Raw genomic sequence first — 14,388 nt, 5'->3', positions numbered from 1 at the left:
AGGCGGTCTGATCTGATGGACGCAGCGGGTATGACCGCAGCGACCAAAATGACAAGGACCGCCTCAGTGTGAAGGCGGCAGAGAGCAAGCGTGGAGGACTAAAACGTTTATATCTGTGTGAAATGTTTCCCACTCGGGTCAGAATGGAAGAAGACAGAGCAGCAAGTGGCGTCCCGAGTTCGGAGGAAGACGCGGAGTTTCAGGGTGCTGAAGGTGTTTGAGAGGCGGCGACATGTCGCCCACTTTTTACGTTATGCTTTCGCCTTCTTTGTAAGTCCTGCAGGCTCTCGCCCTGCAGCGTGGAGGAGAGGGGAGTGTCTGTTTGAAGATAATCATCATCACACAGCGTCATTAAGCAAAAACTAAATAGTTGAATAAACGCAGTGTGTAATACGGTGACTGTTCCTCTGGTGTTTACCGTTTTCTTCTTCTCTCGCTTCCGGGCTTCCCCTGGTAACCCTGGTAACCTCCATGTTTCACGTCATACCGCTATGAACTGTGGGCAATTCCCTCAGGCAAAGTCTGCAGAAATGCGGACTTACGAAAAGGCTCTATAGAGAGCCTAAGTCCCTCCCCTTCAGGTGGACCACCATGGGACCTTATTACGGAAAAATACTGTACGGTAGTCAACGGCGAGGGACAACAAATGTTTTGATGCCGTTTGAATCGTGCCCTGAATCGCACACGCAATGTTTGTCAATTTAAAAGATACATTTTAAAGTCAAGAAAGTCGCAGTTTGATGTAAAACTGTTGAGGTATCAGACTTTGAAAATACGGAATTACAAAGACCACAAACCCAAAAGTCACGTACGTGATGTCGTAACTGTCTCTTAACGACTGAAGCTAACGTTTCTGAAGCTAACGTATAAAAACTTGCATGAGCGGATGATGTGATAAAAGGACTGAGAGTCGTTGAGATATATTTCTGCGTGGAACACAGCTGAGTTATCCAGCTAGTAGCCACCAAGCAACAAACGTTAGCTTAGCATTACCGCGCTAACATGTTGGTGCGAGACGAGAGATGCAGTTCGTTTAACAGTTTTCACACAAAACCGCACGTAACTTCACTGTTTTACAACAAAATGCGACTTTCTTGACCAGCAAAATTACATTTTAAACTGACCAACATCATGTGTGATTCAAGGCTCGATTCTAACGGGATAAAAAAATAAGTTGTCTCTCGCCGTTGACTCCCGTACATATTTTACCGAAGTAAGGTCCCATGAGCCGGAGGCGGAGGCGAGTGACTTCTGTCCTGGGCTCAAAATGTCCACGAGACAGCCCTCGCGCACTTGACGGTTGGGACGGCCCTAAAGCCCTCACGGGCGTCCCGGGAACGCGCCTCAGAGTGTGCGAGTCTGTGAGGGGGGACGTTGTGATTGGGCCAGAGTCACCACGCGGAGGGAAGGATAGACTCCACCCCTGAGTTACAGAACAGACACTGAATGAATACTGATCCTCAATAACAATATAACAAATGTTCAATGAATGTTTGATTTATTTTAATCACGAATGAATTAGCACTTCATTTTTCTATTAAGATATTTGTTTTGTGGAGGAAAAGAAACTGAAAAAGATTTAGTAAGTATAGTTTTATAGTAAGTAAGGATTTTATCAGAATAGTTCTGCTGTTTGGCTTCAAGTGTTTGTTCTGACCAGAAAGAAAAGTTTAAAAAACAATCAGGTTTCTTTATTTATTTTCACCCAGGAGCTAAAATCAGAGATCAAAGAAATGATCGATATCGAATGATGCGAAGTTTTTTTATCTTTATTTTTTGATATCGTTTTTGGTCGCACAGGGGGAATATTTCATCCAGGAGGTGGCGCTCAGGCAACGTTTTAAATGCCAACCGCCATAAACCACGAAGAAGAAGAAGTAGAACCATTGGAGGAAGCAGCTACGTGCTCTCCGGCACGTTCTGGTGGCTAACTGAAGCTAACAGGCTATTCTGCTGCTGCAGGGGTCCGATCCAGCACAGAGTCTGGCTTTGTTCAGACCCGGTTCAGGCCGTGAACTGTAGCTCCGCTCCGGCAGCAGAGAATCAAAACAGAGCTAACGCTGAAGCTAGCCGGAGCTAGCAGCTAGCCGGAGCTAACAGCTAGCCGGAGCTAACAGCTAGCCGGAGCTAACTGCTAGCCGGAGCTAACAGCTAGCCGGAGCTAACTGCTAGCCGGAGCTAACTGCTAGCCGGAGCTAACGCTGGTTAGCAGCCTGAGAGCTGAGCGACATGGCGACAGAGGAGAAGAAACCAGAGACTGAAAACAAGCCGCCTTCATCCTCCTCAGGGTCCGGCAGCAAGGTGAGTCCGCCGGACTCCGGGACAGCCGGTCCGGTGAGCTAATGGTGAGCTAACAGTTAGCTCTTAGACCTGAGACCTGAGACCCAGCAGGGTCCGGATCCGGGCCTGTGTCTAATATCTTTGTTTATATTTGGAAAACACGCTGTAGCCTAACTAACGTGACTTACTGGCAACTTGGATAGAAAATGAAGAGAATTTTGTAATTATCCTCATGACTCTGCATTATTTACTTGCTGTGAAGGCACCAGTCCACTCTTTTTACCTGTTAAAATACCTTTAAATGGCCGATACAACCCAAAACATGAGTAGACTATTTCACCTGCCAGGAGACTGGGCGATCCAGCTCCAGCAGATGATCCGTGTTCGAGACCAGCTGCAAATAGTGACGTGTTTAATTATTGATTAGCTGGTCAGATGTTGAATTCTGTTTCAGGGACTAGAACAACGACTCTGATCTGGACCTTGTTGTGAGACCGTTTCTGTGGTCTCTGTGATGAAGGACGGGTTCTGGTCTCAGCGTGCGCACGGGTCCGGCCTTCCCCCCTGAATGTTTACAGACCTGAAACCTGTTCCTGTGTTCTCATCATTATCAGGCCTGCAGCTTGTTGATGGGGACCAGGAACAGGGTCCACATCTCCCAGATCCTGGACTCTCCTCCCTGGTGACGGCTCAGATGTAGAGTGGATTTGAAGGTGCTGCTAGTAGTTCTCAGGGCCTTACACGGACCTGCTCCATCCAGATCTCCTGACGTTGTTTCTCCTCTAAGCTCCTTATACCAACAGGGGTGTTAAATTCTTTTTTTGTGGACGAGTCTTCCTGCAGCTGAAGTAACGAGGACACGATGCAGATTTGTTAAAAATATGAGCAGGACGACAAGCAGACAACTTTTAAAAGGTCTGTTTTCTGAATGGAGTTTGGCTCCATCAGGGCAGCGCTGGAATCTTTCTGTCCTTCAGGCTCCGCCCACACTGCTACGTCTTTGTTTTAAACTCAGACCTCCTGCTACGTCTCCTCCTGCCTCCGTGTTCGTGCTGACAGCTGGTGACGCTCCCGTCTGGCTCTCTGATTGGCTCTGATCAGTCAGTCAAAGCAGGAACACGATGCTGCTGACAGAGTTTTATTAAAGTATTGTGTAAATAACATTTCTACTCTTGTACTCTGCATGTCTCCGTATTTTAGACTCGCAGCCTGTTTCCCGCCACATCAGTTCCGCCTCGCTGCTCTGCGTTCGTCTCTAAGGGAACGTTCTTCTGCAGCCGGGTATTCGTCTCTGTCCTCCACACTCCGAAGCGGTCGGTGGCGTCAGAAAGTCACGTCTCTCCTCGTGTTGGCGTTGACTTTGCACGTCAGCGTGTTGTGTGTGAAAGCGGCATCAGATCTTCAGACCAGTTCCTTTTAGCCGTTCCACAGTCTGGGATTAAAACAAAGGCCCCGGCCCCCCACAGAGACGTTTAATCTTCTGCGTCTGCTCAGGGACGCGTGTTTATCTTGTTTTGACATATTTAGGTTTTTATTTGATTGGTCTGTTTATTAATTGCTTTTTAAAGGAGCTTAATAAATAAATTGTTCATGTCAGTGTGAACGTAGTCCAGGCGGGGCCCATCAGGTCCAGGCGGGGCCCATCAGGTCCAGGCGGGGCCCATCCAGAGGTTTCTGTTTCTCATGTTGGTGGTCCTGCTCTGTGAAGATCTTGAAGCTGCTGTCGGTCTCTCCTCAGGTACTAACCAGGTGTTTCCAGTCCGGCCAAACCGAACTACACGGTGAAGTTCACGCTGGCAGGACACACGAAGGCCGTCTCTTCTGTCAAGTTCAGCCCCAACGGAGAGTGGCTCGCCAGCTCCTGTAAGACCCCACACACCTCCTCCTAGCTCCTGCTGTCAGGCCTTTATACCGTTACTTTACTGACTCGCCTACGCTGTTATCTCAGGGGACCAGCAGGAGCTGACCGACGTTTAGAGAGCAGGACGTCAGAGTAAAGTCTCTCAGCTGTAACGGCTTTCAGGCGGTTTCAGCTGCTTGACTCTCTGCAGCAGATCTACATATATTTACCCTGTTGGATCAGAGCTGCCGTCATGGAGGGGGGGGGGGGGAGAGAAGGGAGGCAGCCTGCACCATATACACACAGCTACTCATTGAACCCGGTTCTTATGGACTCTCGGTTCTGGTTCCTTCACCTCAGATCTCGTCAGCGCTCGGTGAATCCTCTTCCTCGTCGCTCATCTTCCTCTTCATGGTTAAAGTAAGAGGAGTCTCTGAACTAGAGGGGCGTCTCTGGGGAAGGATGGAGGAATTCTTAATGAATCCATGATTTGGTAGCCAGTGTTTGATCCCCAGCCCGAGACCCAACACACAGCTGTCTGTTTGACATGTAAGAGTTTGTGTTGACGCAGCAGTGGGCTGCCTGCAGACGTGTGTCCCGTCCTGTCAGCAGAGTGAACATAAGTCTCTGTCTGTCTCTTCAGGGGAAGTGTCTGAAGACTCTGAAGGGTCACAGTAACTACGTCTTCTGCTGCAACTTCAACCCTCAGTCCAACCTGGTGGTGTCCGGATCGGTACGCCGCCTCACCCCAACGCAGCAGCAGCAGCAGCGAGGTTCTGGATCTTAATAAAGCTGACTGTCTCCGTCTCTCTGTGCGTCTGCAGTTTGATGAGAGCGTTCGGATCTGGGACGTTAAGACGGGAAAGTGTCTGAAGACACTGCCGGCTCACTCTGACCCCGTCTCTGCTGTAAGTCCTGACCTCTGACCCTCCACGCGGTTTAGGACTTTTCGTGGACCCGTTTATAATTTGCATAAATAAGTTCTGTCCCCTGACCCCCCGACCCCCGACCCGGCCTGTGTGTTCCAGGTTCACTTCAACAGAGACGGCTCGCTGATCGTCTCCAGCAGCTATGACGGCCTCTGGTACGTCTCTCTGACTCTCACAGAGTAGCACTGAAACACGACTCGCTGCAGAACCAAGGCTGATTTGATTCTGTGTGTCTGCAGCCGGATCTGGGACGCGGCGTCGGGACAGTGTCTGAAGACTCTGATCGGTGAGTAAACGTCCCTTTAATAGTAAATCTGAAGAGATGACCGTCTGCTACAGGAACAAGCCCGCTCTGTGAATCACTTCCTTTGAGGAGAAATCTGAATCCAGGGAAGATGAAGACACCTGATCAGTGTCTGCCTACGCAGATAGAGGCCTTCATTTGAAACAGCCAATTAAACTCCTTGGCAGGTCACACTGAGCCAATCAGGAGCCTGCTACACAACACAAGAGACTAACGTTTGCCCAGTGTTCATCAAAGACATCTGCGGGAGAGGATTAGGGAGTTCTGACTTTACGTTTCTGTAGACATCAGTGTGAGTTCTTGGGTCAGATGTGATTCTTTGTGGTTGGTTTGTCTGGTGAAAGCCTTTTGAAGATACATGATCTTAAATCAGATTTCCACCGTTAAAAACTGCCTCCAGGACACTCGTTTCCAGCTGCCTGTCTGAGTTAAGAGTCGAGTCACTGAAGTGCTGCTGTCTGCAGGACTGGACTCATCCTTCCAGTGTGATTGTGAGATCACCCTCTGCTTCCCACCTTGCTTTAATCCTCAGAGGACGGCCTCTTTTTAAATGTTGTTGAGTGGGATTGAAACTGTCCCCTATATTTCTATTAAAATCCTCTCCACTGTTAATGTGTAGAAATCTGAGCCGATGGTGAATATATTTATTTTATTTCCTTCAAGTGCAGAGGCCTCCTGGATTAAGGGTGGGAATCACTAGAGGCCCCACGATGTGATATTATCGCGATACGTCTGTGACAATGCGATATTTTTGCAATTTATTACCTTTTTTCCAACTTCAAATTGTGTCCCCAAAGGAAAACTCTTTCTCTAGTTGACAGAAAAGGCAATTGATTTATTATTATAGTACCAAAAAGTACAATTTATATAATAAAAGGTCGATACTTGGCATCTGTGTATCGATACAATGTTGCCACGTAAAATATTGCGATGCTATATTGACCTTTCCCTCCACCTCTACTCCCAGATAAAGGCCCACATGTCAGGTCACGTGGTCACAGGTGTGGCGGTCTGAATGGTTCCAGCACTGAGCGGTGTGCTGCCACCGGTGTGACTCCACACAGAGTGAGGCTGGTTCCTACCGACAGGCCCTGTAAAGGCCAGCGGGTCCCCTGTGCGATGGTTCCACACATCTCATTTTTATATATATGTACGTAGACCAGCTGGCTGTTGGAGAGGCTGGATCAGCGCTGCGGATCATGTCAGTAAATAACAGAACTTGGAGGGATTTCTTTTTCTCAAAGCCCAAACACGTGACTGTGTCCCGTTCACGACCAAATTCTATTATTTTTGGAAGGAAAATGTTGTCAAACACTGAGACAAATATGAGGTTGTTGGAAATGGAGAATATCTTAATTATGATTAGATACAAAGGTCCTGACTGAGATAAATATTTTAGACCAAATTTGATTTAATCTACCGTGAAGGAATGTGCCTTTAATGAATTTAGAAAAGAATTCAACACATCTAAGCAAATGTAGACTCCAAACTATTTTTCTCTTGTAACTGAAAGCCTCTTTAGAATGAAAGGAAAGTTTCCTCAAGCTCCAAAGGTAAATACCTGCTGCCTGTGGTCCTTTATTACTGATGTTGAACCGGTTTGGTTCAGCTGCTTGAGCAGAGAGGAACGTGTCAGTGGACCGTGTGATACCCGTCTGTCGCAGCAGCTGGAAAATGATGTGTAGAAAAGAGCGGGGACCCTGGCTTCTTCAGTTCCTCGCCCCGACCTCGGACAGCTTCTGGTTAAGCTCGTGGTTCAGCCCGGCCAGCTCTCTTTAAACCTTAAACCCCTTAAAGCTCAGAAACCGGCCTCTGTGTCTTCTGTTAAAGTCGCAGACATTTCAGAGAGCAGTTGGTCTCCAGGCTCTCTGAGATTTCTTGTTCCGCAGCGGAGCCGAACGAGCCGTTTGACTTGAACATGTCTTTGTCTCTGTCGTCTGTCTGTCTGTAACCGTCTGTCTGTCTGTAACCGTCTCTGTCTGCCTCTGTCGTCTGTCTGTCTGTAACCGTCTGTCTCTCTGTCTGTCTGTAACCGTCTCTCTGTGTGTCTCTGTAACCGTCTGTCTCTCTGTCTGTCTGTAACCGTCTGTCTGTCTGTAACCGTCTGTCTGTCTGTAACCGTCTCTCTGTCTGTCTGTAACCGTCTCTCTGTGTGTCTCTGTAACCGTCTGTCTCTCTGTCTGTCTGTAACCGTCTCTCTGTGTGTCTCTGTAACCGTCTGTCTCTCTGTCTGTCTGTAACCGTCTGTCTGTCTGTAACCGTCTGTCTGTCTGTAACCGTCTCTCTGTGTGTCTCTGTAACCGTCTGTCTCTCTGTCTGTCTGTAACCGTCTGTCTCTCTGTCTGTCTGTAACCGTCTGTCTGTAACCGTCTGTCTCTCTGTCTGTCTGTAACCGTCTGTCTCTCTGTCTGTCTGTAACCGTCTGTCTGTAACCGTCTCTCTGTCTGTCTGTAACCGTCTCTCTGTGTGTCTCTGTAACCGTCTGTCTCTCTGTCTGTCTGTAACCGTCTGTCTGTAACCGTCTCTCTGTCTGTCTGTAACCGTCTCTCTGTGTGTCTCTGTAACCGTCTGTCTGTCTGTCCGTCTGTCTGTAACCGTCTGTCTGTCTGTAACCGTCTCTCTGTGTGTCTCTGTCGTCTGTCTCTCTGTAACCGTCTGTCTCTCTGTCTGTCTGTAACCGTCTGTCTGTCTGTCTTCAGTGGTTTGACCTGCTGTCTCTGTCCTCTTGGCGTTTCAGTATTTGAAGACGTACTCTGGCGATAAGAACGAGAAGTACTTCGCCAACTTCTCTGTTACAGGAGGGAAGGTGAGGTCAAACACAGTACACCTGTAGAGGAGCTTTGACCTTTGACCTCTGTGTTTCAGTGGATCGTGTCGGGCTCTGAGGACAGCCTGGTTTACATCTGGAACCTTCAGACCAAAGAGATCGTTCAGAAACTACAAGGACACACAGGTATGACCTTTAACCTCTCAACATGACTCCCACCTAGCGGGCTTTGTCTCCTAGTCCCTGGCTTTGTCTCCTAGTCCCTGGCTTTGTCTCCTAGTCCCTGGCTTTGTCTCTTACTTTTATTTTGTCTCCTAGTCCCTGGCTTTGTCTCCTAGTCCCTGGCTTTGTCTCCTAGTTATATTTTGTCTCCTAGTCCCTGGCTTTGTCTCCTAGTCCCTGGCTTTGTCTCCTAGTCCCTGGCTTTGTCTCTTACTTTTATTTTGTCTCCTAGTCCCTGGCTTTGTCTCCTAGTTTTATTTTGTCTCCTAGTCCCTGGCTTTGTCTCCTAGTTTTATTTTGTCTCCTAGTCCCTGGCTTTGTCTCCTAGTCCCTGCCTTTGTCTCCTAGTTTTATTTTGTCTCCTAGTCCCTGCCTTTGTCTCCTAGTCCCTGGCTTTGTCTCCTAGTTTTATTTTGTCTCCTAGTCCCTGGCTTTGTCTCCTAGTCCCTGCCTTTGTCTCCTAGTTTTATTTTGTCTCCTAGTCCCTGCCTTTGTCTCCTAGTTTTATTTTGTCTCCTAGTCCCTGCCTTTGTCTCCTAGTTTTATTTTGTCTCCTAGTCCCTGCCTTTGTCTCCTAGTTTTATTTTGTCTCCTAGTCCCTGCCTTTGTCTCCTAGTTTTATTTTGTCTCCTAGTCCCTGGCTTTGTCTCCTAGTCCCTGGCTTTGTCTCCTAGTTTTATTTTGTCTCCTAGTCCCTGGCTTTGTCTCCTAGTCCCTGGCTTTGTCTCCTAGTCCTTGGCTTTGTCTCCTAGTCCCTGGCTTTGGGTACTTCTCAAGTCTCTTATTCGCGGCCCGAGGAGCGAGGAGCGATCTCTGAGGAGCTATGAGCGAGGATACAAGGATAGAAGTCTTTTACTGACGACACGCCCCCTTACTGGGTAGCTGTTTTATTGATTGGACGCTGCAGCTGATCAGAGTGATCTTGATGCATCAGGACAGAAACATTAAACTCAAGTTTACCTCTGGAAAGAGTTAGTTTGAGTTGTTTCACATGTGAGGCAGCTCATTCTTGTTTATTCCAAACAGACATCAATAAAACAAAGTAAGGAGTCGCACTCTAACCTGCACAAGTCTCTATGAAGCGAGCAAAGCCTCTGATGAAAGCAGCCGGCGGCTCCGCCAGTAAAATCAGCTGATGAAAGAGTGAATGAAAGCTGCTGCGCTAAAAAAAACTGTTGTTTGATATAAAATATAAAAATGTATGCAGTAGTGTTGGAGGATATCAGAAGAGGAAATAAACTGAAAGCCAAAAACTGAGCGCCGACTTTGCTAGGAGTTGCATCGGTTTCCCTTAAACATTTAGCCTCAGAAATCCCGAGACACCAGGATCATATTCTGGGTTATTCAATAACGAATTCACAACCAGAGTCAATAGAAGTAAAGGCAGATAATATCAGCTTCGTGCCAGTAGAAGTGATCCTCTGAGCAGGACGTACAGCAACCTATTATTCTCAGACAATCCTGCTGCTCTGCACTGAGAACTGTTGTTAGCACCGACACAGTGCACATGGATGCAGACACAAACGCCCTCAAGTCTCTCCAGCTGTGATCAGCTGCCGCCGTCATCAGAAACGGACGTCGCTTCATGTGACGCTTCGGAGGAAAGGACGTCTCATGTCTCTAAAAACACATTTCCTCCTCCCTTCTCTCCTGACTTGGTTGGTGGGAAGACGCAATTCAGGGAAAACGTGGATGCAATTTAGAGACTTGAGAAGCACCCAGAGTCTCCTAGTTGTTTACTTTGTCTCTTGGTTGTTGACTTTGTCTCGTAGTTGTTGACTTTGTCTCTTGGTTGTTGACTTTGTCTCGTAGTTGTTGACTTTGTCTCGTAGTTGTTGACTTTGTCTCGTAGTTGTTGACTTTGTCTCGTAGTCTCTGACTTTGTCTCGTAGTCTCTGACTTTGTCTCCTAGTCTCTGACTTTGTCTCCTAGTTGTTTACTTTGTCTCCTAGTCTCTGACTGTCTCTCAGTTGTTTACTTTGTCTCCTAGTCTCTGACTTTGTCTCTTAGTTGTTTACTTTCTCTTAGTCTCTGACTTTGTCTCTTAGTTGTTTACTTTGTCTCTTAGTCTCTGACTGTCTCTTAGTTGTTTACTTTGTCTCCTAGTCTCTGACTTTGTCTCCTAGTTGTTTACTTTGTCTCTTAGTTGTTTACTTTGTCTCTTAGTTGTTTACTTTGTCTCCTAGTCTCTGACTTTGTCTCTTAGTTGTTGACTTTGTCTCCTAGTCTCTGACTTTGTCTCTTAGTTGTTTACTTTCTCTTAGTCTCTGACTTTGTCTCCTAGTCTCTGACTTTGTCTCTTAGTTGTTTACTTTGTCTCTTAGTTGTTTACTTTGTCTCCTAGTCTCTGACTTTGTCTCTTAGTTGTTTACTTTCTCTTAGTCTCTGACTTTGTCTCTTAGTTGTTTACTTTGTCTCTTAGTTGTTTACTTTGTCTCTTGGTTGTTTACTTTGTCTCCTAGTCTCTGACTTTGTCTCCTAGTCTCTGACTTTGTCTCCTAGTCTCTGACTTTGTCTCTTAGTTGTTTACTTTGTCTCTTAGTTGTTTACTTTGTCTCTTAGTTGTTTACTTTGTCTCTTAGTTGTTTACTTTGTCTCCTAGTCTCTGACTTTGTCTCTTAGTTGTTGACTTTCTCTTAGTCTCTGACTTTGTCTCTTAGTTGTTTACTTTCTCTTAGTCTCTGACTTTGTCTCTTAGTTGTTTACTTTGTCTCTTAGTTGTTTACTTTGTCTCTTAGTTGTTTACTTTGTCTCTTAGTTGTTTACTTTGTCTCTTAGTTGTTTACTTTGTCTCTTGGTTGTTTACTTTGTCTCCTAGTCTCTGACTTTGTCTCCTAGTCTCTGACTTTGTCTCTTAGTTGTTGACTTTGTCTCCTAGTCTCTGACTTTGTCTCTTAGTTGTTTACTTTCTCTTAGTCTCTGACTTTGTCTCTTAGTCTCTGACTTTGTCTCCTAATTGTTTACTTTGTCTCCTAGTCTCTGACTGTCTCTTAGTTGTTTACTTTGTCTCCTAGTCTCTGACTTTGTCTCCTAGTCTCTGACTTTGTCTCCTAGTCTCTGACTTTGTCTCTTAGTTGTTTACTTTGTCTCTTAGTCTCTGACTTTGTCTCTTAGTTGTTTACTTTGTCTCCTAGTCTCTGACTTTGTCTCTTAGTTGTTGACTTTGTCTCCTAGTCTCTGACTTTGTCTCCTAGTCTCTGACTTTGTCTCCTAGTCTCTGACTTTGTCTCTTAGTCTCTGACTTTGTCTCTTAGTCTCTGACTTTGTCTCTTAGTCTCTGACTTTGTCTCCTAGTCTCTGACTTTGTCTCTTAGTTGTTTACTTTGTCTCCTAGTCTCTGACTTTGTCTCCTAGTCTCTGACTTTGTCTCTTAGTTGTTTACTTTGTCTCCTAGTCTCTGACTTTGTCTCCTAGTCTCTGACTTTGTCTCTTAGTTGTTTACTTTCTCTTAGTCTCTGACTTTGTCTCTTAGTTGTTTACTTTCTCTTAGTCTCTGACTTTGTCTCTTAGTCTCTGACTTTGTCTCCTAATTGTTTACTTTGTCTCCTAGTCTCTGACTGTCTCTTGGTTGTTTACTTTGTCTCCTAGTCTCTGACTTTGTCTCCTAGTCTCTGACTTTGTCTCCTAGTCTCTGACTTTGTCTCCTAGTCTCTGACTTTGTCTCCTAGTCTCTGACTTTGTCTCCTAGTTGTTTACTTTGTCTCTTAGTTGTTTACTTTGTCTCTTAGTTGTTTACTTTGTCTCCTAGTCTCTGACTTTGTCTCTTAGTTGTTGACTTTGTCTCCTAGTCTCTGACTTTGTCTCTTAGTTGTTTACTTTCTCCTAGTCTCTGACTTTGTCTCTTAGTTGTTTACTTTGTCTCTTTGTCTCTTGGTTGTTTACTTTGTCTCCTAGTCTCTGACTTTGTCTCTTAGTTGTTTACTTTGTCTCCTAGTCTCTGACTTTGTCTCCTAGTCTCTGACTTTGTCTCCTAGTCTCTGACTTTGTCTCTTAGTTGTTTACTTTGTCTCCTAGTCTCTGACTTTGTCTCCTAGTCTCTGACTTTGTCTCCTAGTCTCTGACTTTGTCTCTTAGTTGTTTACTTTGTCTCCTAGTCTCTGACTTTGTCTCTTAGTTGTTTACTTTGTCTCTTAGTCTCTGACTTTGTCTCCTAGTCTCTGCTATTTCCTGTCTTAGTGTTCAGTGGTGTTTCTTTGTTTTCTGTGTCCTCGTCCCCCATCGTCTGTCCTAACCTTTATGTGGTCTCAGAAGAGAGCTCACTGCAGGACGTCCAGAGTACGTGCTGATAACAGGAAGTAGAAGACGCAGCGGGTGTGGTCTCTAACTCGAGTGTCTTTGTGTCTCCGTGCAGACGTGGTGATCTCCACCGCCTGCCATCCAACAGAGAACATCGTCGCCTCAGCCGCTCTGGAGAACGACAAAACCATCGAGCTGTGGAGGAGCGACTGTTGAACTGCTCACAGATCATCACCGATGATCCAGATTAACACAGAACCAGTTCCCCCTCAGTCTTCTGATGTGAACACACAGTCAGACCAGGTCCCACGGCGTTCAGACCAAAAACCAAAATGAATGCGGACTAAAATCCCTCGATTTTTGAGTGAGGTTCTGTTGGAGTCGTCTCGTGATGAAAGAGCGTTTAAAGGACTTCACAGTTTAATAACTCAGATCTGAAGATCTCAGACAGGAAGAGGCCTTTATTTTAATTTCCTCCTTTATGTTTCATTTCCTGTTGATTCAAACTCACCACTTCCTCTCTTTGATATTAAGACTTCTTGTAGTTCAGGGGACAAAATTGGTTTCCTTCTCTAAAATACTTGTATTTTAAAAAAACTACAGAAACTTTTGAGTTTGTTGTTTTTTTTAAAGGTCAGATTTATTTGTTTTTAAACTAAAGTAATAAATACTTTAAGAATATTATTGGTGCCCTGCTTATTCATACAATAACAAATTTCACAGTAAGTTTAATATATAAGTGAAAGCCTAAAGAATCAGATCTTCCAGAGTCCATGAAATCTGAAAAGCCGTTCAGGTGTTTAAAGAAATATACCCAACATAAAAATGTTTAAAGAAACAAGTAAACATAACTTGGACCTCGAGCTGCAACGATTAGTTGGTTGGTTAACTATTCAATTAATCTCCAGCTATGTTGATACTGGATTCATCACTGAGACTTTCTTTAAAGTAAAAATTAAATGTGAATATTTCCTGGTTTCTCTCTCTCTCCCCTCTGTGACAGTAAAGTGTTTATCTTTGGGTTGTGGACAAAACGAGACATTTGAGGACGTTGTCTCGGGCGTCTTTTCACCATGTTCTGGACCGAAAGGCAAATCGATAGATCAATAATGAGAATAGTTATCTGCGGCCCTGCTTGGAGCATTAACCCGTCTACAGTGACATGATGTCACTATGACATCATCAGAGTTTGTTTCCCTCCAGACATCATGCAGGACTTTTCAGGAAACTGGACCGAGCAGAACCAGACGTGGACTTAATGTGAACCTTTTTAATCCTGTGTGGGTTGAACAGTGACCTGGGACACGCCCGCTGTCGGCTGACTGTGTGCGTGGCTGTGCTGCGTTCACGGACTCCTGTTCAGAACAACTCTTCATCGTCGCTTCTCTCAAACTGTTCCCAGAAACTGAAAAAAGATCACTGATGTTCGGGTGCATTTCCCCCCCAGTTATTTGTAAATAAAGATTTTTGACTATGAGCTGCGTGTCCGTGTCTAAACGGGTCTTCAAAGATGATCAGTCGGTTCAACAAACATTTAAAAGTCCTGAACGTTTACTGAGCTGCTTGTTTTCAGCCACGCTTCCTGCTGCACTTTGTGTGAACTGAATCGTTTCAGAGGATTCGGGGTAGTTTATTGATGGCGTCCTGATGGGTTTGAAGTCCTCTGAAGAGGGCGACCGTTAACGTGACGCTCACTCGTTGACGGAAGCGTAGCCGCGATGTTGGCCACGTGCTAACTGCTAACCACAAAGCCATGAGACTAAAATCAGACGTGAGACCGTTCAGACGGATAAAAGTAGTTTTTATTTGA

At 45.6% G+C, this 14,388-nt stretch overlaps 1 protein-coding gene, 1 long non-coding RNA gene and 1 other non-coding gene across 3 annotated transcripts; all 3 read left to right on the top strand.

Annotated features, from left to right (window-relative positions):
* Positions 1-46: 46 nt before the first annotated feature.
* On the top strand, positions 47-3,737 carry LOC119891622. The gene is made up of 2 exons (XR_005442464.1): positions 47-2,301; positions 2,735-3,737. It is a non-coding gene; the product is annotated as an uncharacterized LOC119891622 (long non-coding RNA).
* A 288-nt stretch (positions 3,738-4,025) lies between these two features.
* LOC119892347 (WD repeat-containing protein 5-like) lies at positions 4,026-14,055 on the top strand (the record flags this gene model as incomplete). The annotated part of the gene is made up of 11 exons (XM_038704542.1): positions 4,026-4,143; positions 4,229-4,251; positions 4,481-4,540; positions 4,764-4,853; positions 4,945-5,028; positions 5,149-5,204; positions 5,289-5,335; positions 6,321-6,467; positions 8,062-8,159; positions 8,219-8,306; positions 12,694-14,055. Coding segments are annotated over 11 exons (912 nt in total), but the record flags the coding sequence as incomplete, so codon positions are not given.
* On the top strand, positions 6,357-6,487 carry LOC119892554. Its single transcript, XR_005442587.1, has one exon.
* Positions 14,056-14,388: the final 333 nt, after the last annotated feature.

The sequence above is a fragment of the Micropterus salmoides genome, unplaced genomic scaffold (assembly GCF_014851395.1).
Source record: "Micropterus salmoides isolate LMB-PRFRI ecotype aquatic unplaced genomic scaffold, ASM1485139v1 Ms_hic_scaffold_7, whole genome shotgun sequence".
NCBI lineage: Eukaryota > Metazoa > Chordata > Actinopteri > Centrarchiformes > Centrarchidae > Micropterus > Micropterus salmoides.
Note: the sequence above shows the minus strand (reverse complement) of the source record. Positions and strands in the feature narration are given on the sequence as shown.